General features: G+C 48.3%; 10 protein-coding genes across 10 annotated transcripts; 6 read left to right on the plus strand and 4 right to left on the minus strand.

Annotated features, from left to right (window-relative positions):
- Positions 1–562: 562 nt before the first annotated feature.
- On the plus strand, positions 563–2,361 carry FPOAC1_011653 (uncharacterized protein; the record flags this gene model as incomplete). The annotated part of the gene is made up of 4 exons (XM_044856021.1): positions 563–679; positions 730–1,580; positions 1,637–1,688; positions 1,744–2,361. 4 exons carry the CDS (start codon positions 563–565, stop codon positions 2,359–2,361), a joined length of 1,638 nt encoding a protein of 545 aa, XP_044703334.1.
- Positions 2,362–2,529: 168 nt separating this feature from the next.
- FPOAC1_011654 (uncharacterized protein) lies at positions 2,530–4,147 on the minus strand (the record flags this gene model as incomplete). Its single annotated transcript, XM_044856022.1, has 3 exons — positions 2,530–3,625; positions 3,676–3,843; positions 3,906–4,147. 3 exons carry the CDS (start codon positions 4,145–4,147, stop codon positions 2,530–2,532), a joined length of 1,506 nt encoding a protein of 501 aa, XP_044703335.1.
- Positions 4,148–4,937: 790 nt separating this feature from the next.
- FPOAC1_011655 (uncharacterized protein) lies at positions 4,938–7,733 on the minus strand (the record flags this gene model as incomplete). Its single annotated transcript, XM_044856023.1, has 4 exons — positions 4,938–6,209; positions 6,257–6,961; positions 7,011–7,469; positions 7,569–7,733. 4 exons carry the CDS (start codon positions 7,731–7,733, stop codon positions 4,938–4,940), a joined length of 2,601 nt encoding a protein of 866 aa, XP_044703336.1.
- Positions 7,734–8,070: 337 nt separating this feature from the next.
- Positions 8,071–8,811, plus strand: RPL28 (60S ribosomal protein L28; the record flags this gene model as incomplete). Its single annotated transcript, XM_044856024.1, has 3 exons — positions 8,071–8,102; positions 8,323–8,521; positions 8,593–8,811. 3 exons carry the CDS (start codon positions 8,071–8,073, stop codon positions 8,809–8,811), a joined length of 450 nt encoding a protein of 149 aa, XP_044703337.1.
- A 459-nt stretch (positions 8,812–9,270) lies between these two features.
- On the minus strand, positions 9,271–10,830 carry FPOAC1_011657 (uncharacterized protein; the record flags this gene model as incomplete). The annotated part of the gene is made up of 2 exons (XM_044856025.1): positions 9,271–10,394; positions 10,458–10,830. 2 exons carry the CDS (start codon positions 10,828–10,830, stop codon positions 9,271–9,273), a joined length of 1,497 nt encoding a protein of 498 aa, XP_044703338.1.
- Positions 10,831–11,424: 594 nt separating this feature from the next.
- FPOAC1_011658 (uncharacterized protein) lies at positions 11,425–15,244 on the plus strand (the record flags this gene model as incomplete). Its single annotated transcript, XM_044856026.1, has 5 exons — positions 11,425–11,657; positions 11,736–12,247; positions 12,300–12,565; positions 12,612–15,023; positions 15,074–15,244. 5 exons carry the CDS (start codon positions 11,425–11,427, stop codon positions 15,242–15,244), a joined length of 3,594 nt encoding a protein of 1,197 aa, XP_044703339.1.
- A 2,117-nt stretch (positions 15,245–17,361) lies between these two features.
- FPOAC1_011659 (uncharacterized protein) lies at positions 17,362–19,653 on the plus strand (the record flags this gene model as incomplete). The annotated part of the gene is made up of 1 exon (XM_044856027.1): positions 17,362–19,653. The coding sequence occupies one exon, from the start codon at positions 17,362–17,364 to the stop codon at positions 19,651–19,653; it is 2,292 nt and encodes a 763-aa protein (XP_044703340.1).
- A 756-nt stretch (positions 19,654–20,409) lies between these two features.
- On the plus strand, positions 20,410–21,358 carry FPOAC1_011660 (uncharacterized protein; the record flags this gene model as incomplete). Its single annotated transcript, XM_044856028.1, has 2 exons — positions 20,410–20,485; positions 20,535–21,358. 2 exons carry the CDS (start codon positions 20,410–20,412, stop codon positions 21,356–21,358), a joined length of 900 nt encoding a protein of 299 aa, XP_044703341.1.
- Positions 21,359–21,653: 295 nt separating this feature from the next.
- On the minus strand, positions 21,654–22,304 carry FPOAC1_011661 (uncharacterized protein; the record flags this gene model as incomplete). Its single annotated transcript, XM_044856029.1, has 4 exons — positions 21,654–21,702; positions 21,758–21,910; positions 21,964–22,070; positions 22,254–22,304. 4 exons carry the CDS (start codon positions 22,302–22,304, stop codon positions 21,654–21,656), a joined length of 360 nt encoding a protein of 119 aa, XP_044703342.1.
- An 827-nt stretch (positions 22,305–23,131) lies between these two features.
- On the plus strand, positions 23,132–23,608 carry FPOAC1_011662 (uncharacterized protein; the record flags this gene model as incomplete). Its single annotated transcript, XM_044856030.1, has 1 exon — positions 23,132–23,608. One exon carries the CDS (start codon positions 23,132–23,134, stop codon positions 23,606–23,608), a length of 477 nt encoding a protein of 158 aa, XP_044703343.1.
- Between the last annotated feature and the right edge of the window lie 99 nt (positions 23,609–23,707).

The raw sequence follows: 23,707 nt of genomic DNA on the forward strand, positions 1-23,707 counted from the left end.
TCCGTGTCTTGACCAATCAAACGAAAGAAGCTTCATACTGCTTCGTTCACGTCTGATATAAGAAAGAGAAACCGTCTGGCAATGTGGGTTTGTTGGAGTGATCATCTATACCAAGAAAATCGACTCTTCGTGGAACATGACTAAGGGTATGTCTTGTTTAACAACAGAAGCCTCATACTTTTTCAGATCCTACTAATGCCAATAAAAACCATACAACAGACCCTATGACATGAGCAGCAACTACTTTGATCACAATGAAACATAAAGAGAAAGAGAAAACTTGTTTCGTGTCGCACCTCGTATCTCGTATCTCAATGTCAGACATATCGGGAAGTGAGTATCGGGGCCTGCCCAAACCATAGGGCTGATGGACTTCGGAAACCGAATTGTTTAATGAACGACAATGTCGTGTCACGGTATATACAGAGCCTTGACAGTAGTACTAGGAGCCCATCTACGTATGCAAGTATAAATGGTTAGAGACTTTTGCATCAATACCTCCAATTCAATATCTCGTTCATCCCATCACCTAGATCAGAACTTCCTGAGATTCTCTATCAACATGCCGAACTCGGCATTCAGAAGCCCCGGTCTAGTCTTGGCCATCATATCCAGCGTCTCTCTATTCGCACTCATTCTCTATCGTGGCTACAGAGCCCGTCGCTTTTACCGGGATTTGGTAAACTCGACCATCCAACCTGTAGTCCATATATCTAACACATTCTAAAGCCTGGTCCTCCACATAGTTGGTTATGGGGTCACATCTCCATCTTCAGAGATATCACAAGGTTGATGCCTCCTAACTCCATGCCTCAGCTACATTACACCGAAATCGCACATCGATACAATCTTCATGGTATCTTCTATCTCGATCTTTGGCCCATCGGCCCAGGGCTAGTTATTATAACAGATCCAAAACTTATTGAGCAGGCTGCTGTCCCTAGGCCGTTGGTCCCGCACCCCATGACCAACACGTTCATGGCTTCCATGGTGGGAGAAAACAGCATTCCGACCAAAGGCGGTACGGAGTGGAGGAAGCTTCATAATTTAATGAGTCCTGCATTCTCGAACGCATATGCCCGTGGCCTGGTGGGCGTCATGGTCGATGCGAGTAGGATTCTCAGAAGCAAACTGGATGAGTTTTCGGCAACGGGTCAAGTATTCTCTATGGAAGATATGATGATCAAGTTGGTATTTAGAATTGTTTCTCGTCAAATTCTCAACGCCGGTTCCTATGCTCAAGAACAGGGGAGACAGGACCTTGCCAACATGAGAGAGCTAGTCGACCTTGCACAGGAAGAAAGCGATCCTCGCATCGCATACAACCTACTAGTACAAATTCCTCGACGTCTGAGAAGGTATTTTGTTCGAAGAAAACTCGAGACTTCCATTCTCGGATTTGTCTATAAGCGACTCAAGGTTCTTGTCAGAAAAGAGATTGTTCCATCGAGGCAAAATCCGACCAGCATTCTCGATCTTATGCTTCGTGAACATGTGGAATCTGCGATAAAAGAGAAGAAAAAGGGTCGTAATGGCGTTCTCAAGCTTTCTGGAGTTGAGGAGAAACAACTTCTTAGCTAGTGAGTCGTCTGTCTAATTGATACACCTAACACTCCACAGCTGACCTGAATAAAAGTCTGAGAATCTTATTGTTGGGTGGACATACTACATCTACAAATACTCTGACTGTAAGTTTAGGTACCAGCGGCTTGTTACCATTTCCAGTCTAATTTGTTTTCTCAGTATCTATTTATGCTTCTTTCTCAAGAGCCTCAGATAGTTGACAAGATGCGCCAAGAACACGCCCAACAATTAGGATCTGACCCTCAAACTACGATCCTCGACAACCCCGATATGTTATTCAAGCTTACATACACTGAAGCTGTCATCAAAGAGGTACTCAGACTCTATCCAGTAGGGTCCAGTCTGCGGCTAGGTCCGCCTGGCGCAACTGTATGCCACCAAGGCCGCCATCTTCCAATCGACAACTCTCTCGTCGTTATGACTAACGCGCATGGAATACATTATGACCCAAGTCTGTACTCAAGACACACGACCTTCCAGCCCGAACGATGGCTCGGTCAGAACAAAACGCATCCAGGGCCGAGATACTTTCGCCCCTTTGGGGGAGATGGGAGGTGGTGTCCTGGGCAGAACATTGCCATGTACATACTCAGGGTCGTTTTAGTCATGATTATAGGAGATTACACGTTTGAGTGTGCTGATATAAAGCCCAATCTTATGGCAAGGACTTTGCATACGGATATTGATATGGCGTTTGGAGATATCGCTTTTCAGGAGCTTGGGCTAGAAGGAAAACCTAGGGATGGGATGATGATGACTGTTAGAAAAAGAGCGTAACACCCCCTGAGAGTCCCTGTCTAGCAAACAGAACAATACATACACATGTTTGTTACTAGACGAGCAATTTGGTGATAGTCTCAAAATGTTGAGTGCAAGATCTATTAGACAATCAAATCTAATTTATTAACTTTTACCCCTGGCATTAAAACCACTTCCGCGACTAAATCATCTTCCAGAAAGACGCTTCTCAAGGTATCTAAAAGGCACGTAAAACGCCGAACTCATAACAAAGGCAATCTCAAAACCGATATCACCAGTTGTTTTGGCAATTGGTCCCGTCCACCAAGCCTGTGCCATACACGGCACAACCAGCGCGTAGCAAATAATCCCTGCGGCGATGGCCGCAATACCCAGAGGCAGCTCAGAAGCAATGTTCCAGATAGCGTGGTCGTAAGAATCATAGCGACCCTTGCGGAAGACAAGATGCTCGACCGTAACAATTCCGATAAAAGAGGCGGACCAATATCCAATCAAAGCGACAAAGTTCTCGAGGTTGACGAAGAAATCACGCTGAGCTCGAAGAGCAGTTGGTATGACAATGACAGTGACTACCACAGCGAAGGCGTAGCGGGGAATCTTGATAAGTCCAGGGATGAGAGTCTGGAAGTTGAGTGTGATGGCGTACATCGTACCGCCAGTGTTACCCAACAGAGTAAGAGACAAAATCACAACCACGAACTTGCCAAAGCCACCAGCACTTGAAAGCATAGCTGCAAGAACACCTCCCACGGCTGTCTCATCGTACGCAGCCGACCACTCAGGAACGTTGGGCAAAGCTCCAGCAATAGCAGCACCAAGAGTCATGAGAAGAATGGTAGGTGTGACGAGACCGAGGTAGGAGTAGGCAAAGACGCGCCACGAGGGAACCTTGGGGTCAAAGTAGGTTGTGAGATCACTCGCGATAGCAGCCCAGGGAATCATGTAGCTTGCGACAATCATGCCGAAGCTGAGAACGGCCGATGCAGTCGCTGGCGCTGCGGGGGTTGCTTGCTTGGAAAGCTGTGAACCGCCGCATCCTGTGGCAATAGTGATTGCGATAATGGCAGGGATGAAGGCGTAGGTTTCGTAGTAGTGCAGAACTTTGAAGCCGCAGAAGGAGATGAAGAGAGATAGTATTCCAATGATGACAATGCCGACGTCGGGGCTCAAGTGGCCGCTTGATACAGCGGAGAGACATTGGCCACCAACGACAAAGATGATAACCATGAAACCTGTAAGCGTGGCGAGGTTGAGCAAGACAGGAATAGAAACGAGATAGCGTCTGTAACATGTTAGTCTAGTGAATGAGTTCTATCCATCGTGATATCTTACCCAAAACTATATCGTGCCTGAATCATCTGCCTCATTCCCGTCTTTGGTCCAAAAGTGGCGAGATAAGCTGGACCAACAGTCGAAAAGAGACAAAAGAAGAGGATGATGAGCGCAGAGTCCCTCAAGCTCAGACCATACACTAAGGGACCTAGCATTCCAAAAGTGATGCTTTTCTCATTGTTAATAATCTCTCCTCTTTTTCGGGTTGTGCGTGTGAAATAATTACTTACCCGAGAATATTAGAATTGATGGACGCCCAGATGGTAAAAATATTGTAGAAGCGTGTTGCGGTACGCTCTTCAACGGGAATAGGCTGAATACCCTTCTCTTCAACTCTTCCCATACGAAGAGCCTTGTGGAATATGGCTGCAGCCTTGAGGCTTTCCACATCGCTGTGGTCGTGATCATGGTCGTTGTCAACGGCCGGGGGCATGGTCCGGACCGGAACGGTCTTTGTAGTTGTATCAGTCATATTGTTTGACGTTGACAACTCTTGAAGACACCTAGAAGGTGGAACAAGAAACACAAGAGACGAGACGAGACAAGACTCTTTTATGAGAAGAGACAAGAGTGAATGAGTGAGTCTTATAGAAAGACTCATAAGAATTGAATCAGGCGAGCCGTCGAAATCGGACACCCCGGTCCCGGTCCCGGTGCTGCTCGGTTCCGCTAATTTTTTTTCACTTTATAGTATCACTCAGTCACTATCAGTCAACGTTGGTTAGCTTCTCGCTTCCATCGAAAATATAGTGGTTTTCAATTCGCCAATCGCAGTTGAAGCTAGTCTTTGTTTGTTCATCTTTTTTTGCGGGATAAATATCGCCCCTCTATTGTGTGTATTTTTTCCTCGGGGAACTAAACCAGTATCTGTCTGACAAGAGAAATGGATATGCCTGACATTTCCGTTGCTAGCCTTGTAGTACATACACGGATGTTGTTATCTTGTGTGCCATGTTATGTCATGTTTGTGTACTGCAGTTGTTGTTATCATTGTAGGTAGTCTCTGGGCTTGTTGTCGTATCGAATGTTCGACACATTTTCTCCCTTCTTCCACGAGGCTGCCGATCTCATCAAAAGACAATCTGTGTGGCGGAAAAGCCTAAACCTGCCACCTGCGATTCCATTCGCCTCTTTATCCACCATTTCTGCAACCGCCAAGAAGGGTCTCGACCTCCACACAAGAGACAGCTCCCATCTTTGGACAAGCTCAAGCATAAATTCGACCTGTCTCGTGACTGTCACATCCAGATAGAACAAGCCACTCATTGATTCTGACTCTTCTTTCCTCGGAAAAATCCTCCGACAGCGCCCATCAACCCTCCAAGACCCTTCTCGTGACTGTCTCCTACTAAACCGCCTCTGATCCACCCCGGTAGTTTGCCCCGGATCCTCTCCGTGCCATACCGTCGATCCACGAGCACTATCGCCGCATAGTCGCCTCGGTGCCGGATTGCACGGCCGATACTCTGGTTGACGGCCCGCATGCAAGCGTTTTCGTAAAAGTCCCGTGCCGTCTGTTTCGCCTTGCTCACGGCTTGTTCCTGACTTGTGCCCTGTGCTACGAGGTTGTTTCGTGTTGTCGTCTCGATGTATTCAATCTTGGCCTTCCAGTCTGGTGATGCGATATTGGGATAGGGCAGACCAATAACCAATACACAGCGACCAAGACGATCAGAGAAGTTGATGCCTTCAGACATCTTGCCGCCAACGACGCTGAGAAGAAGAGCGCCTTTTCCGTTACTCTTTTCGCCTTGAATGGCATCAGAGTACTCTTGTAGAACTTCCTCGCTTGATGCGCCTCTCGCTTCTTTAAACAATGCTTTGCGCGTTCCCAATCGATCCCATATTGATTGTGTACTTGTGCCTTGGCTCTTTTGCCAAACAGCAACTACCTCATCGAGGTACCCATAACTGGGGAAGAAAATAACAACACCATCCGGAACTAAAGAACAGAGGTTCAGTATTGCGAGACCTAACTGGGTTATCATTTCTGTGTCGCCTCGCTTCTGGAAACTGAACTCAAAAGGCGGTGCGCCAGGTCGTGATGATGCCAGCGTCCAGACACACAAATTCTCTGGTGGAATGACATGGCCACAGCTCAGGGTTGTAACTTTATTTGGTTCCAGCGAGGGGAACAGATGGTCCTTGTAATCGTCAAACGGTGACATTGTACCTCCGGCAAGTATAACTGCTCTTGCGCTCGACGCAATAGACGAGAATGCATGAGTCGGTGATAAAAGCAAATAAGAAAGTTGTATATCCGGAGTGGGACCTTTGATCTTTTGGTAGAAGATCCGACCTTCAGAACTGAGATTTGTGAGGGCGATGAGAAACGATACCAAAGAGTGCAGCACTGGTGTACTTGATCTGGGTGTTTTTGTGCCAGCTTCTTCGCTCTCGACGTGGGATACATAACTCTCAATTTTGAAGGCGAGCTTCGACTCTTGAATATACTGTATCAACTCAAACATGTTGATCTGGTCAATACCCTTGGGTCGTGTAAGATCGTTAGGATCTACAATACCATGTTCTTGCTGTCGAAATGTCAGTAGTTGTTACACTTGAGGGGAAGTGAAATGACCTTGAACTTGAGAGCACCGTCCATCCATTCGCTAAGACCATCGATGACTCTTCCAACTCTTCCAACGTTGACTCGATTGACTCCCTTCAATTTCTTGCCAAATCTCTTGACATACACGCCCAGCATTCCACGACCTCTTCGTAGGTCGCACAGCTTTATTTCAGCTGCATGCACGTTGGCCACTGCATCCATAATATTATGCGCTTCATCGACGATGACAACGCTGCCTTCCAATTTGACTCCAAGAGCATCTCTTGCGCTCTTCTGTAATAAGAGAGGGTAAGGAAGTGTGATGATCTCAGCACCTGGTAGGGCAGTTCGTGATGCATAGTAAGGACACACAGCAAGCGACTTGCCTAGCTGATGAAGATCTTCGATGTCGGGCAACGTAGCCAAAGCAGAGTCACGAAACTGGTGAGTTTGCGAAACGATGTCCTCCTTGGGGACAAAGGGACATTTTTGGCCTGATTTCGGTTGTTGAAGTTCTGAGCAGCGGTCGTTGATAGCTTGTACAGAACCTAATCGCGAGACCGAGGGATTGATGCATAATCTTTGCCGGGAAGACAGTGGCAGAAGTTTGACTGCTTCAGTTTTGGTCTCTTCCTGTTTGGCAAGCGATGTCGGCAATGAAGGTGGAAATGAAGGACGACGAAGTTCGGTGATGAATTGCGAAAGTTGAGAATGTGTTCTCGATGTGTAATAAATCTATTGTTGTTACTATACGGCTTTTACAGCTTATCACGAGCGTTCGCACCTTGATCGGTTCCTCTACGAGGTCGTCTTCTTCCTCGGGCTTCCACGTCCCTCCCAGCCCAATACTCGCTAGGACTTCTCTCGCCTCCTTGCTCAAACCCGACAGCGAATCTGGAGGGGTATCGTGTTGATCATCAGGATCATCGAGTAACCACTCAGCATCCTCATCTTCTACTACGCGTGACCTACCACCACTGAGTAGCGAGTCCTCAACGCGACGGCGTTTGCGGGCGCGCTCTTCTTGGGCCTTTTCTTTGAGACGGAGGGTTTCTAGGCGCTTTTCTCGCTCCTCCCAGCGACCGACAAGCTCTTCACGCTTACGACGAAGGAGTTGTTCGACGAGCCAGGATGGTTCGTCTTTGTATGCTTCTGCGGATTCTTGAATTGAGGCCTCGAATTGATTGGATTTGTGATTTCGCAGCCACGTTAATGAAGCACAAATGAGTGAAAGCGACTTGCCCTGTTTTTTTTTGTGAGTGAGTTGCTCTGCTTTATTGCACGACAGACAATACACCAGCAATGTTTAATAAGCAAAACAAAAAATGTCGAAATCACTTACTGTACCAGTCGGACTCTCCAAGATGCCAACTTGACCTTTACCACTTTCCAAGACATCGTAAACAGTCTTCATAAACTGTTCCTGCACATCGTAAGGTGTATAGGGATGGTGAAAGTCCAGTTTTTCCATCTGGGTCGTGATATTTTCCATGTTATTTTGCGCCATCTTGATGAGATTAATAAGTTTACTGAATGATTTCTATACCGCGTTTGTGACCGCGTCTTAATACATAAACTTACCCTTGACCTCTAATATCTGGTGGATCCCTCACCGAACTCTCACCACGGTCAGAGCACGTCGTCACCTGACACTAGCATTCCCCCTCCAGACCGAAATGGAAGGTACCTACCTAGTCAGACCCACTCCTTCCGCACATTTTCTTTAGGGTTGACTTGCCCTTGCTGGATCGAAAAAAGTGTCGGCTTTATCGAACATCACCACCCACTTCTAGCCTTCGACTTGTGAACACCGGAAAAGTCGACAATCACCCACAGCCGTCGCCATGCCTACCCGTTTGTCGAAGACCCGCAAGCAGTATGTCCTCATCCCCCTCGCCGTCGACGAGGTTGGTCGTTGAGAGAGACCGCGTCCGTTTCTTCTGTATTCTCGCTATTGTGAGAATCAGTTGAGATAGACCGCTGGAGCTCACAATAATCGCCCTTTGTCGGCGGCTGCTCTTCCACGACGAATCCCGACGAAATCGATTCGACGTATAAAATATTGGAACATTTGATGGACTGACTTGTGATTTCAGCCGCGGCCACGTTTCCGCCGGTAAGGGACGTGTCGGAAAGCACCGCAAGCATCCCGGTGGTCGTGGTCTTGCTGGTGGTCAGCACCACCACCGTACCAACATGGACAAGTACCATCCCGGTTACTTCGGAAAGGTTGGTATGCGATACTTCCACAAGCAGCAAGCCCACTTCTGGAAGCCCATCATCAACCTCGACAAGGTACATACCACCCCGCGCGACTCATCTGAATCGGTCGCAAAAATTTTCGGACTCTAACTAACTCCCTCCAGCTCTGGTCTCTCGTTCCCCAGGAGACCCGTGACGCCTACGTCAAGGGTGAGAAGAAGGACACCGTCCCCGTCCTCGACCTCCTCCCTCTCGGTTACTCCAAGGTCCTCGGAAAGGGCCGTCTCCCTGAGATCCCTCTGGTCGTCCGCGCCCGCTGGGTCAGCCGCCTTGCTGAGGAGAAGATCAAGCAGGCCGGTGGTGTCGTTGAGCTCGTCGCTTAAGCGAAGCATCGCAACTGTTCTGTAAATGCTTGAGGAGTCGGTTGGGCTTGTATGGGAAATTCTACAAACGGAAAACAAAACCTCTCCAACCCCGGTGAAGAACAAAGCCTGCGGGCACTGGAGAAGAAAAGGTCTTCCTGCGCTCGGGAAAGATGGGCCAGGGACCTAGGTCGGTCGGCTTCGGGCATTGCATCAGGGACTCTTGCACGGAGTTAACGAAATAAAAATCGATTTTCGCCCATGATTAAATGATATTATTCTAAGTTTAAACGTGACCGACAACTCGTGACTGTCGTTCTTTTGATGTCATCCGCGTAATGTATCATGGCCAAAGACGCAACGGGTATCGCTGTCATGTTGGCCTATATATCTACCAAGCCAACTGCTAATTAACACCATACTCAAACCCAACGCCTATCCATGCATGCTATTATTACATCAATTATACATTTTTTCCAATCAGTACTCCGCTGCCAATTCCTCGTTGTATGCCCTTTGTTCAGCCTCCAATTCGCCAAGCTGGAGAAACTCATGTTCCAGTGCTTCAGCAGCTGTAATTCTCCTACTAGGGTCCAACTCCATGCACCACTCGAGAAAGCTAATAGCCATCTTCTCGTCTGGTGTCAAAGGCTTGTCCTCTCCTCGACATGTGCTCCACAAGATGATCTTCTCCATCGAGAAACCACCCTGACCAACAGTAGGGATGCTAGTTTCAAAGACACATCCATGAAGTAGACCTGCAGCCTTCATACGCTTAGAGCCAAAGATGGTTGCAATCTCAATCATGGCTTCAACGTCATCTGCTGAGTTGAAGAAGGGAAATCTCTTGGAAAGAATTGTGAGGAGGATAACACCTGCGGACCAGATGTCGATGGCTGTGCTTTGCTCCGTACATTTGAAGAGTACTTCAGGGGCACGGAAACCTCGAGTACCTGCACGGTTGGCGCGACGGGACGAACGTGTGTCGGACTTGGGATAACCAGTTTGGGGCGTCGCAGCATTCTGGGCCCATACTGAGTTTGCTTGACGGTGCTTGCGGACCTCTCGGCTTTCATGGCAAAGGCAAGGCTTGGCGTCAGAGCCTTCTCTTTCAGCAAGACCGAAATCAACAAGAACTCCTCGCTGGGTACCTGGGTCGTAGAGGAAGTTTGTAGGTTTGATGTCTCGGTGGAGGATCTTGTGGTCGTGCACACTCTTCAGAGCAGTGAATAGTTCGCGCAGATAGATAGAGATTTCGGGGACAGTCAAGTCGCGAAAGTACGTTCGGAAATCTCCGTGTCGGAAGTATGGGAGAATCGCAACGACTTGGTCTGTCTCTCGGAAGGCGGTGATCAGAGGGCAAACAGAGGGACATTGGCGAAGATCGTGGAGAAGTTCCAGCTCATTCAAAATGCGTGACGGACTGGATGTGACGTAAATCTTCTTGATGGCGACGTAGCGTGCCTTGCGACGAGGACGTCGAATAGAGCTTTCGGTTGAACTTGGAGGCGGCGTCCATTTTGACGAGTCTTCCTCGTAGTCCCAACTGTTGTCGTAGTGATCGTACATTATATCCTCTGCCTTGTAAACAGTCGAGAAGGTTCCTGTAAGTGGTTGTTAGTACCAATTGAAAGTATTGTAGGAGAAGGTTGAGAGCTTGTATATACCTTCACCGATACGTTTAATCAAGCGGTACCGATTTCGAAAGCCAGGGAAGTCACTTTGCAGTTTGTCCATGTCTGCTTGAACACTGCGGTCCACCGCTTCTTCTTCAGATTCCTCATCTTCTGGCTCCTCTTCTTCTTCCTCTTGGGGTTCAGGTTCAGGTTCAGGTTGTGGTTGGTAATGTTGTTGATGAGGATGCCGTTGTTGCATGTGACGATTTTGGTACTGCTGAAACTCCCGAACGCCCTCGTCGTCTTCCATTGGCGCAGCCTCTTCGGTGCGCTCCTCCTCCGCCATCATCTCTGTATCTTCGGTCCTTAAATCCTCATGGATGTCGAAACTCTCTTCCACATGTTGTTGAACCGCTGTTGTCATGGTCTCGTATTCGTTCTGTAACTGGAAGGAATTCACTTCGAGTGCTCTTACAGTCAAACCTAAACAAGTGGAAGGCGAATAAGACAATCAAAAAAGAAAACCCTATAATAGGTTGTCTGGAACAACAAACTGTAGACAAGATTTTAAAGGTGTAATCGAGTTTTGGAGGGGCTGCGACAAGACAAGATCAGAGACAAAGACTCGAATTTAGGTATGATTACAGGGGTTTGGTAGGTCCAACGCGCTGGCTCTAGCGGGCACATGGCGGGGAAGGGTCCTGACTGGTCGCCTTAAACAAAACAAAAACAATCGTTGCCCAGGGTTTGACCATAGGTCCCCTCCAAGCAAATACCCTCCACCGACTCCATATCATCGAGTGCCGGCTACCATCGTCAAACAACAACAATACCGACGGACCCGGTATTCAACGGTGCACGCTTGGCCTCAGATACGGCCGATAGATATTGGAGAACGACTGACACTGCGATACCTTTATGATACCCCTCTGATTAGGCCTTCAACGTTTCCTACCTTTTCTCTTCCTTCTTTTATTGTCGCTCGCTCCTTTGCGACGACTCCTTCGAATCGCCCACCATGGATACTGTTGACTTTGATCTCAACGATGCCCTAAAACACTACATGTCAGACCCGGCTGGCGTCGCTACGCCCGAGGCTGACAGCGCTCTCTTCGACTGCGAGAACGACCCCGAAGCCCTCACTCTGCCGGTGGTTAACTCGGTCCTGAACCCAATTGTCGATGCAGTCGCCGATAACCCAGATGCAATCATGCGCGCCTCCCACATGGATTCGTTGCAGTTTCTTCTCAAGTTAGCCCCCATTTCCCTTGACATATCCCCTGATACATCGACCTCGTTGGGACAACATTCTGAGCTAGAAAATCCCAGATACACCGCACACCTCCCTACCCACGCCCTCAGCAAGATCTTCGACCTGATCATGAGTGGCTTGAGTGCAGAGGCCGACTCTGTCCACTCCGATATCGACTCCCCCGACGAGCAGGACTCGGTGGCCCACCACAAGAAACTCCTCGAGATATACGGTTTTCTCCTGCAATGGACGATCGCTGCAGTCGAGACAAAGGCTGCCGAGAAGACGACAACAGCGCCGGTTGCTAGAGGTCGAGGAAAGCCCAAGAAGGGCTCTGCGAAGGACAAAGACGCAGCCTGGGATTCGGCTACACAGCTGCAGGCGGCTCTGGAGATTATGTGCAAGGTTCTCAAGCTCAAGCTCTCCAAGATCTTCCTGACGACAAGTGAGAGAGATACTTTCATTGGCCTCCTTACCCGACCGGTTTACATGGTTTTGGAGAGTGAGCAACGAGTCAAGACCACAGCGATCAGAATGCACTGCTTCAAGGTCCTTTGCATTGCTGTGAAGCACCATGGCCACGCATACGGTATGTATTGCGAGTCGTCAATGTCGAAATCCAAAAGACTCACAAATAATAGCGGCGCAAATCAACATCATTCAAAACTTGACATACTTCGAACACTTGTCAGAACCCATGGCCGAATTTTTACACATTTTGGCCGAGACATATGACTATCCTCAACTGGCTGATGAAGTGCTGCGCGAGATTAGCAACAAGGAGTTCAACTCTAACGATAACCGTGGACCCAAGTCAGTTTCTTCCTTTATCACTAAGCTGTCCGAGCTGGCTCCTCGGTTAGTGATTAAGCAGATGACTATGCTTGCGAAGCAACTTGACAGCGAGGTAAGTCGCCAAAACTGTGCTTCGAATTTATGGCTGACTAGTATAGTCATACACTCTCCGATGTGCACTGATCGAGGTTTGCGGAAACATGGTCGCCTATCTCAGCAAGCAAGATGAGCGCAGCGAGAACCACAAGTCCCAGCTTAACGCCTTTTTCGACGTCTTGGAAGAGCGATTCCTGGATATCAATCCCTATTGCCGATGCAGAACCATGCAAGTATATATACGACTTTGTGATCTTGCTCAGAAATTCCCTAAGCGACGGCAAAAGGCAGCGGAGCTCGCATGCAGGAGTTTGGAGGATAAGAGCAGCAATGTCAGGCGTAACGCCATCAAACTGTTGGGTGCCTTCATTAAGACCCATCCCTTCACGGTCATGCACGGTGCACAGCTTTCTCGAAAGGAATGGCAAGCACGTTTGGACAAGGTACAAGAGGAACTGGATGCTTTGAGACCTCCTCCTGGTGTCCCTGGCTTCGGCAACGACCAAGCGAACACAACAGTTGATAACGAGCTTCTGGACGAGGCCACACAGCTTGGCTCACCTCAGAAGCCCACACAGATGACCGAAGAGGACAAGGCGGCTGCCATCCAGAAGGCTCAGGAGGAGGCTGCCACTGGTGAGGCCATTGAGAAACTCACCCTTACCAGGAGATATTACAACGAAGCGTTGAAGTTTATCGAAGTCATCGATGAGGCCACTACCATTATTTGCCAACTTCTCGGTTCGAGGAACAAGAGCGAAGTCATTGAGGCCATTGACTTTTTCGAAGTTGGCGACGCCTACAACATTGAGCAGAACAAGGTTGGTATCCGACGCATGCTTCGTCTCATCTGGACCAAGGGCAACAGCGACGAAGGCAAGGGTGTCCAAACACATCTGATCGAATGCTACAAGCGACTCTTCTTCGAGGCCCCTGAATCCTTCAGCCCCAACGACGCAGCTAACTACATTGCGCGAAACATGATCAGTCTCACCTTTGGCGCCACCCCAGCAGAGCTCACTTCTCTTGAGCAGCTTTTGGCGACAATGATGAAGGGTGGCATGATTCCCGAGGTTGTTGTCAACAAACTTTGGCAAGTTTACGGCGTCCAGAAGCGCGAGATCTCTCGTACTCAGAGACGAGGTGCCATCATTGTTCTGGGAATGCTTGCCACAGCGAACCCAGAAATCGTCGTCGGTGAGATGGAGACTATGCTTCGAACTGGCCTTGGTGCATACGGACGTAGCGATTTGCAGCTGGCCAAGTTCACTTGCATTGCCTTGAGGCGAATCAACCCTACCGGACGACAAGCAAAGGACTCGACCGTCAAATTCTCACGACTACCGAACGACCATGCTGTGTCAGTGAGACTGGCTGCTATCACCGAGGTCCAGTCTGACAGCAAGGAGTGGTATGGTGTAGCTGAGCAAGCCATCAGTGCTATCTATGCTGTCTCCAAGCATCCCGACACTCTCTGCTCAGATCTGATTCGGCGAAAGTCCAAACAGGTGTTCGGACAGTCTCGTTCGCCCCCGTCTTCACAGCCCAATTCGCGACCCGGGTCCAGTGACGAGACAAAGTCTGTGCAAATGGAAGATCAAATTCAGTCTCAGCTTCAGTCCCAGTCTCAAGGCGACAAGTCCAGGAAACGCGACAACGCCATTGCTCTTTCACAACTTCTCTTCATTGTTGGTCACGTCGCCATTAAGCAGATTGTTCACCTTGAGCTGTGTGAGCTTGACTTTAAGCGCAGAAAGCAGGAGAAGGAGAAACAAGCACCGGCCAAGAATGATAAGGACAAGGAGGATGCAGACGAGTTGGACCTTATCGGAGGAACAACCGAGGACGACTTTACAGAAGCTATGGCACATATTCGTGAGCGAGAACTTTTGTACGGTCCCAGTTCATTGCTGGCTGTCTTTGGCCCGCTGGTGTCAGAGATCTGCGCCAACAACACGACATACGCCGACAAGGGACTCCAAGCCGCTGCGACACTGTGTCTTGCCAAGCTCATGTGCGTATCTGCAGAATACTGTGAGACCAACCTACCACTGCTCATCACCATTATGGAACGATCGCCCAACGCGACAGTCCGAAGCAACGCTGTTATTGCTCTTGGAGATATGGCTGTTTGCTTCAACCACCTTATTGATGAGAACACCGACTTCTTGTATCGTCGACTGGCGGATGACGACGCGTCAGTCAAGCGAACATGTCTCATGACGCTGACGTTCCTGATTCTAGCTGGACAGGTCAAGGTCAAGGGTCAACTGGGTGAGATGGCCAAGTGTCTCGAGGATGAAGATCGCAGAATTGCGGATCTTGCGAGAATGTTCTTCACTGAACTCAGCACCAAGGATAACGCTGTTTACAACCACTTTGTTGACATGTTCAGTCTACTCAGTGCTGGAGGCAACATGGAAGAGGAGAGCTTCCGTCGAATCATCAAGTTCCTACTTGGCTTTGTCGAGAAGGTATGTTGTAAACCTTCAATTAAAGAAACCGTAACTAACGCGTCAATCAGGACAAGCACGCCAAGCAACTGGCAGACAAGCTCGCTGCTCGACTCGGCAGATGCGAAACGGAGCGACAATGGAACGACGTTGCGTATGCTCTGGGTATCCTGCAGCACAAGAACGAAGAGATCACCAAGCTGGTGTCGGAGGGTTACAGGGTTGTTCATTCATCGGCATGAGTATGTGAAATGTTTTGATATTGATGTAGGGATTGGCTACAATGATGGTATGAGTAATGTTATATGGGATGTAACGACGGATGTATTTAGACGGTTGGTCTTGGTGGGAGGTCGTTCATTGTCTTTTTGCGATAGATACCAGTGTTTTGAAGAATTTTGGTATTTTCACCTTTGTGTTGCCTCCACTTTTAGCGATGGGTGTTGTTGATGAAATATTGAAATGAGCTCAAGTTGTACCTATTTTGAGTGGGTTGATGCTGTCATTTGGAGTTTCACCACGTTTTGTCAATTCTCCGATACATACAGACATGACACCGCAGATTCCGTCACATGAGGTCAAACTATTGTACACCGATGAAAAGAAGCGGAAGGTATCGTGGGCGCGTGACTCAATTGTGCACGATACACCAAACTGCTGATATTGTTGCAGTCCCGAACTGATCTAGGGTAACCTCGACACGCCACCAACTGAGACCACTCTTAGTCGTGAGATTGTCTTGGGGGGGCCCCACACAAGGTGTTTTAGTGATAGCCTCGGCCAAGACTCTCCGTCATGGATTGAACAAAGGACTGAGTACAAAGAGTTGATGGAGGGGAACTTGGTAGCTCCCTATGAAAACGCGTTGGTATGACAAGTAGGAAATAGCTAGTCTTTGTAGGAGAAGCCATTCCATCTGCGAATACAAAAGTATCAGCTTCAATATTAGCTTTCAACTACCTATAAGTCTTGATGAATGAATGATGTGACAGAACTGACAGGAGCTGATCTGGACTGGGCTTTGCAGCTGCAGCGTTCACTCCAGGTACAAAAAGGGCGGGTCTTCCCACCTTTGTTAGGTTCCTTTTTTTGTCACGGCAGTTATCAAGTCATCATAGGACGAAACGAAAAGAAACCCGGTATTATTTCATATACCCGATTGGTTCTTCTTTTTTATGGTATGTTTTTTTCTATTTCCCTTGTTGAAGTATGAAAACTGATATTCATTTATAGAAACCACGTCACTCTACGGATACTATTTTGTTATCAGCAACATTAGTAGTAGTTGATAACTAACGGCCCTTTGTCTTGACCAGTCCAGTCTTCTTGGCTGACACAATTCTACACACACTTATTCCCCGCGTTTGGTGTGACGACACACATACTTTTGACCCCTCCTGTCGCAACATTTTAAGAGAGTCGCATTCTTTATTGGAGCTCTCTTACAAAGAAAACAACAGATCAGCAAAGAAGCAAACAAGCAAGCAAGCATTGGATTTGAAGAGTGGACTCTGTTTGATCTATTTCTTTCTTTTTTCTTGAACAAGTCATAATTAAGGAAAAGAGATAGTCTAAACAAAAGTTGCTGCTATCAATTCCGTGTAAGCTGCAACCTCTAGTCCATCTTATCATATCACATCCATCTATTGCTTTGCATCTGTTTTCCCCAAAGCTTGGGCCAAACGATCGCGATCGCAACTCCAGAACCCCACTCCCATCCACACCCACCAATTTACAGCAACGCACGCGCCGGGATTACGTTCCAGCGCTCTCCGTCATTGACAGAAAGTGGCCCCACGTGATCGCTATTCATAGTGGAGTGGTTGCAAGCAGTAACTTGCTACAAGGAAGAAGCCCGCTGGCCCGCGCTATAGCTATAGTGACCTGCCCGCTCAGAGCCAGAGCCAGAGCCAGAGCCAAAGCTGAGCTTTGCCAATTTAGTGCGTCACCTTTGTCACTCTTGCGCAAGCTTCCATTCCATTTTCCTTTGATACCATCAAAGAAGCACCCAAACCAAACCTTAACAAGGTACAAAAGGCGTCAATAATCAAATCTTTTTCTATTTTTGCACCAAACATTTCATCCCGCACTATTTCGAGTCACTCATTCATTGTCCATTGACGACTTCGCCACGCGATTCTCGACCTGCAACTTGCACGTGCGATTCTCCTGCGCGCTGGTGCACTTAGCTACTTTATTTTCGCTTTGTCGCGACGCTTTCTGGTGAGGCCATGAAGACGTCGCTACATCCGCATTGTGAACGCGACTGGCCTCAGATCTTGAAAGCATAAGATAAGCACTTTCTCAGGCTATCTTTCCCAGAATCTAGACATTGCATCTACCACCTACATATACCACAATGTACGACAAAATCGTTCCTCTAGGCTCGCGCCTACACTACCCTATCATCATCACGAAACTCCTTAAGAAACCCGGCGATTCGATCAAGAAACAAGAGAGTATATTCGAATACAAGTTCAACTGGAGACGTCGGGTCAACGAAGATGATTGGGTGGACGAAACTACATATACAGAGTTTGATAGTCCCGCCGAGGGCAAGCTCAAGCAATGGCGCATCCGCGAGGGCCAGAAGGTCGCGGCCGATTCTCCATGCCTTATGGTCGAAGAGGCTTGCGGTCACGAAGTTCAGGTCCAGGGTCTCTGCAGTTTGTGCGGTGAAGATATGACCGAGATCAATTGGGCAAGCGATAACCTCGATACCGAACGCGCCATGATCAACATGAGCCATGACCAGACCGTCCTCAGAGTCAGCGAAAACGTTGCCACAAAGGCCGAGCACGAGAACCAGAAGCGTCTACTCCGACAACGGAAGCTGAGCCTTGTCGTCGATCTCGATCAAACCATCATTCATGCTTGTATCGAGCCTACCATCGGCGAGTGGCAGCGCGACCCGGCAAATCCCAACCACAACGCTGTTAAGGATGTCAAGAGTTTCCAGCTTAATGATGACGGTCCTCGCGGCGTTACCAGTGGATGCACATATTATATCAAGCTTCGGCCTGGATTGATGGAATTCCTCGAGGAGGTTTCCAAGATGTATGAGCTGCACGTCTACACAATGGGAACACGCGCATATGCCCTCAACATCGCCAAGATTGTCGACCCTAACAAAAAGCTCTTTGGAAACCGTGTTATCAGTCGTGATGAGAACGGCAGCATCACATCAAAGAGCCTACAACGACTATTCCCCGTCAGCACAGACATGGTGGTGATTATCGACGATCGCGCAGACGTGTGGCCAATGAACCGACCCAATCTGATCAAGGTGGTGCCGTACGACTTCTTCAAGGGTATTGGCGATATCAATTCTAGTTTTCTACCGAAGCGACAAGATACCCTCCCTATTCTCAAGGCAAAGCCTGTAGATAATGGCCCAAAGCTGGCCCCCAAAGCTTCACCAATGGACGAGCTCGTCAGGATGAGCGGCGGAGACGACGCAGCTAGTTTGAAGATCCAGGCTGAGGAGCAGGAGAAGACGTTGGAGAAGCAGATTAAGGACCGACCTTTGTTGCATATGCAGGAGGAGCTCGACAAAGAGGACGACCAGCAAGAAACCAGCAACAACGATTCATCAGCAATCCACCACCGAAATGTCCTTGTCGACGACGATGAGGAACTTATTGCTCTCCAAGACCACCTAACAGATCTACACAGCGCCTTCTACGAGACATACGATAGGAGACGAGCGGAGAGAAAGGACAAGGAAGGAACACACCCGCCCGCACACAGCAAATCCAAGAGAAGGCCATCTGTCGATGATGGAGTTGACCTGTCTATGGTTCCAGACGCCGGAGATATCCTTGACGAACTCAAGTCCAACGTTTTGTCTGGTCTTGTGATTGTGTTATCTGGTCTGGTACCCCTTGGCGTCAGAGTGGAGGAGTCTGAGATAGGACTACAAGCTCAGAGCTTCGGCGCCCAAGTCTTGGATACAGTATCAAAGCGAGTGACACATCTTGTCGTCTCATCATCACGTCCCAGGACAAAGAAGGTGCAGCAGGCAGCCAAGATCCCAAGCATCAGAATTGTCAACCAGAACTGGCTCATCGACTGTCTTAGCCAATGGAGAAGACTTGACGAGCGTCCATATTATTTGGATATCCTTGACGCTGATAGGGAGAAGGGGACAGATGATATTACGGAAGTCAACTCGGAAGCCGACGAAGCCGAAGATGCACAAACGGGTCAAGAGCTCAAGGACTTTGACTGGGGCGAAGCTGAGGACGAACTTGCTGAGTTCATGGATGACGACGACGATGATGACGAAGGCAGTGTTGCTGCAACTGTGACAGAATCCGACGTGGAGACTGTAGATGGAAACAGCAAGCAGACGCTCAAACGCAAGGCCGACGTGGATGAGTCAGATGACGACGGAACTGCAAGCATAGGCGAAAGTGTCTTGGCTAAGAAGCAACGCCTAGCTCGAAACCGCGGCGCATCTAGTCTGCGATCAATACAGACGCCCAATGGCGATGACACAGAAGACGGTAGTCTCCCCACGCCGGTGCCAACAGGCGACGAGGCAACCGAAGATAGGGACAAGGGACAAGCCGTCAATGCAGATGATGGTGCAGATTTCGACGATGACGAGCTGGAGAGAGAGTTGTTAGCAGAGCTGATGGCAGGGTAGACTATCAAACCTGAAAGAAAGCTCAATGTGGATGGAGTAAGGCGCTACATAGGATGGAATATTATTTCTGGTAACATAGCAAAAATTCTGACATATTTTGTAATGCCTATATTAAGACAAGGCCAAATCCAGATTTGAGAAACCATCTTGTTTGCAATAATTTTGAAGTTGAAGTTGAAATCAATATGTCGTGAATTATATTCGACGACGTCAAAATAGACAGGCAACATCCAAAAGACGAGTCGCTCTTAACTGCTGTCAATAAGTGCCTACAGAGACCAAAATTTGATGAGTTGGTCTTCAAGGAGGATGTTCCTTCCACGGCATGTTCCGGGTTGAAGCTTGAATCAATTACGCAGTGACGGGAGATATCATCGCCGAGGCTAGACATTGGTAAGGGATACTTTACTATCCCGCACTAGCATAGATACAGCAATTCTTAGTGCAATCGCGATAGTCCAAGATACTGCAAAAACCCGTCCCATGTCGGTGCATTATCCTCCCGCTTCATCTACTAAGCGTCTGATAAAGCACACATATCATGATGCTAAATGATCAAATTTATGATTACAAATTACTGGGATAAGTAAACTAAAGTGCTGGGTAGAATGTTTATAAAAGGAGGGTTTCGTCTGTTCCATTTGGTGTTCATCATCAGCAACTCTCATTACACTTGGACAAACAAGCACATCTCTATCCATCTTAAGCTACTACTCTTATTCTATTTGACATATCAAACATTTCAAGTCTAACAAGATGGTTGCGTACAACGGATTTGACTCTGACACTAATGTTCCCGACCTCTCGGGGAAAGTCATTCTTGTCACTGGAGGTAAGGCCAGACACTCATTGATCCAAGGCATACCGACTAACAATACTAGGAACATCTGGTCTTGGTAGATCGGCCATTACTACACTCGCAGCTCACAATCCTTCGCACATCTACTTCACTGGTCGATCTTCCAGTGCCGCAGAGTCTCTCATCAACGACATCTCTCCGATCCCTGCAACATTCCTCGAATGCGATCTCACTTCCATCGCAAACATGCATGCTGCAGCAAAGAAGTTTAAACATGATCGTCTAGACATATTCATTGCAAATGCAGGTGTCATGGCCGTTGACGGTCTCACCAAAGATGGACTTGAGTTGCAATTCGGTATCAACCACGCCGGCAATGCAACACTCTTCATGGCTCTTCTGCCAATCATGCTCAAAACTGCTGAAGAGCCCAGCAATGATGTGCGCTTTGTCAGTCTTACTTCTCTCGGGTACAAAGGCCATCCCAAGAATGGCATCGACTTTGATACACTGCACTCAAAGCAGGAGGATATGGCCTTTGGAACATGGGGTCGCTACGGACAGAGCAAACTTGCAAATATCGTCTTCGCAAAGGAGATTCAGAGACGCTATCCCAAGATTACAAGTGTAGTTGTACATCCTGGTGTCATTGCTACGGGTTTGGTCACCGAGTTGAGCTTCTGGAAGAGGATGTTTGTGTACGTGACCAACCCGCGAATGATGACGGTCGAGCAAGGCGGGTTGAACACTGTCTGGGCAGCAACGTCTGACGATATGAAGAAAGATGAAAAGGTGGCGTTTTATGAACCTGTTGGCAAGGCTAATGCGGGTGACGAGATGTGCTTTAGTGAAGATATGGGCAAGAAGCTGTGGAAATGGACGGAGGAGAAGATCAACAGTGTCTAGTGGGTAGCAGAAGAGTTCACCTTTAGGCTTTAGGGTACAAAAACAAATAGCCTAAGAAGTATGGTCTAAGTAGCATAAACTGGCCTACTAATCTCGTCTCTCATGTTTCTGGCGCCCAGTCTTTCTGGTACCCTGGTGAGTGTTAAGATGTAAACGTTCTTTTTTGTCTCTTTTCTCTTTTCACAATTAGTCAATGGAAGCATAGCTCTTTCAATTCCAGACATGGATTGCAGAACCACTTTGTCAAAACATATATACATAGCATATCCCACCCAGTTTCCTTTCTTGTTGTATCTTAGTTTGTGGTAGGAGGAGGGGTGACAGCAAAAGTTGGCCTCACGAATCTGCTTCTGTTAGTAAATGGCACAAATCAAGAATAGACAAGACAAGCATGCGTACCGGTCGCTGTTGTAAACCTTGGCGTTGTCGCCCAAAAGCTCCTTCTCGCGCTTCTGGTCGGCCAGGTATCGTCGGACCTGGTCACGGTCCTCTTCAGCCTGGAGGAGAGGGATGAGGTTGATGCGAGCCCACATCTTTTCACGACCGAGTTCGCTGTGCGAATGTTAGTTCTCGTTGTTTGGTACGAGTGGAGATAGAGAACGTACTTGAGTTCGCGCATGCCACCGATCAGCTTGTACCAGCCGTAGCCCATAACGGCGCCCATGCCGAGAAGGAGGATACCGGGACGGAAACCCCTGGCGGGGAGGTTTCGCTGGAGAAAGTCAGCGTTTTGATTCGTGATGCAATTCCTTGTTTCTGTTTGTTGGATGTGTTGTTGAATCGTGGTGTAGTACTGGTCTCTCAAGCATCCCAACCAAGCCAATTGATGTCCAAAACAACATAAAACACCACCTCTCGCTATAAATGTTCCCTCCAACTCTGCAGACAAACGCACCTTGTATTGGACGGGCTCGTACCCGCCCCGAGGGGGCATATCTTGAGTCATGTTGGGCTAATCTTGTCGATGTCGCTCGTCTGCTTTTTGTGTATATGTCTCTCGTTTCGTCTCGGCTCCCTCGTTCTGGACGGGCGATACTCTGGTGTCGGTCGTGGACGGGAAATGGTGATTGCTTTATGGTTTCGTGAGGTGATTGATTTGAAGCTGTCAAACCGAATTCCAATTGCTGTTGTCGTATTACGTAAGGCAGTTGAAGCTTAAAGGCCGGGGTAAAACCGCTGTTTGACCAAAGCGGGTTATGTAAGTGGTCGAGCCAGTGGATGCTTGTACTGGATAAAAATATTGGATCACTTTTAGGGAAGCATCCTAGGGTAGCTCCTCCCAAGTCTTGGGGTATAAAAATAAGTAGTCCAGGAACTCTAGTCTAAGGGACATAAAGTGTCTCACTAATTTCGTCTCTTCCATCATCTTCTTCCTTACATTACATCAACATCATCATGGACATCATCAAGGACAAAGCATAGGAAGCTTACTATCGTCCGCCCCCGGGGAACATCTCGAGGGTCTGGTACAAAGTCTTATCTGTCTCCAGCCCATACCCCTACCCTCACAAGAGTCCCATTGCGCGCGGAAACCGCACCGCGTTCTGCGACTCGGACTGGATTGCGGCGACAGAAGACGTACCCATATTCTACAGAGCTCCTTCTTCTACTAACACCGAACTCAATGATCAGAAAGACGCTCACTTGCAGTTCTACTTCTGGACAGCACTTGAGAGGTCAAACCGGTGCTTCGGACATGCCGGGCAACTCGAGAACGCCTGGAATATTTACGACATGTATGGTATGATAACCTGGTAGCGACGGATACTGCGCATGCCACTATCCGGTCCGGAAACCTTCCAGGACGGTATCTGGCGAAAAACCCTACTGAGTTCTCCGTGGTTCGACTGCCCAACCTTCGAAATCCTGTTATCGAGACCTATCGGGTCTAATGATCTCGACATGACGCCTTGGGAGCCAGGCACGAGACTTGTCACCAGGGACCCACGTCACCCGGAGCTGTTAATATTGTTTTTGGAGAAGTGGTGGTTGGAGGCCGTGAATTGGCATATGAGGAGGTTTGACAATGGTGACTTGGTTTTACCCCTGACGGCGGGATATTATGAGGAACAGTATGGGTCCGAGGCCATGAACTGGCCTACGTTCGGGGAGGAGGCCAATATCAAGAATCAGTTCTGCAGTGGCGAGGATTACCAACAGGTAGAGACTCGGATTGATGAGAGGTTTCCTGATGACGGTGTGATCGACGCTGCAAGAACTCTTGTGTGGTTCTCCGTTATGAACCCGTGAGTGACTACGTATATAAGATATGCATAATGATGCTATCAATACTACTGCAATACCTTCTCTCTATTGATTGTTCGGTCTTGGCCTTGAAGAAGAGATATA

The sequence above is a fragment of the Fusarium poae genome, chromosome 4 (genome assembly GCF_019609905.1).
Source record: "Fusarium poae strain DAOMC 252244 chromosome 4, whole genome shotgun sequence".
Lineage (NCBI taxonomy): Eukaryota > Fungi > Ascomycota > Sordariomycetes > Hypocreales > Nectriaceae > Fusarium > Fusarium poae.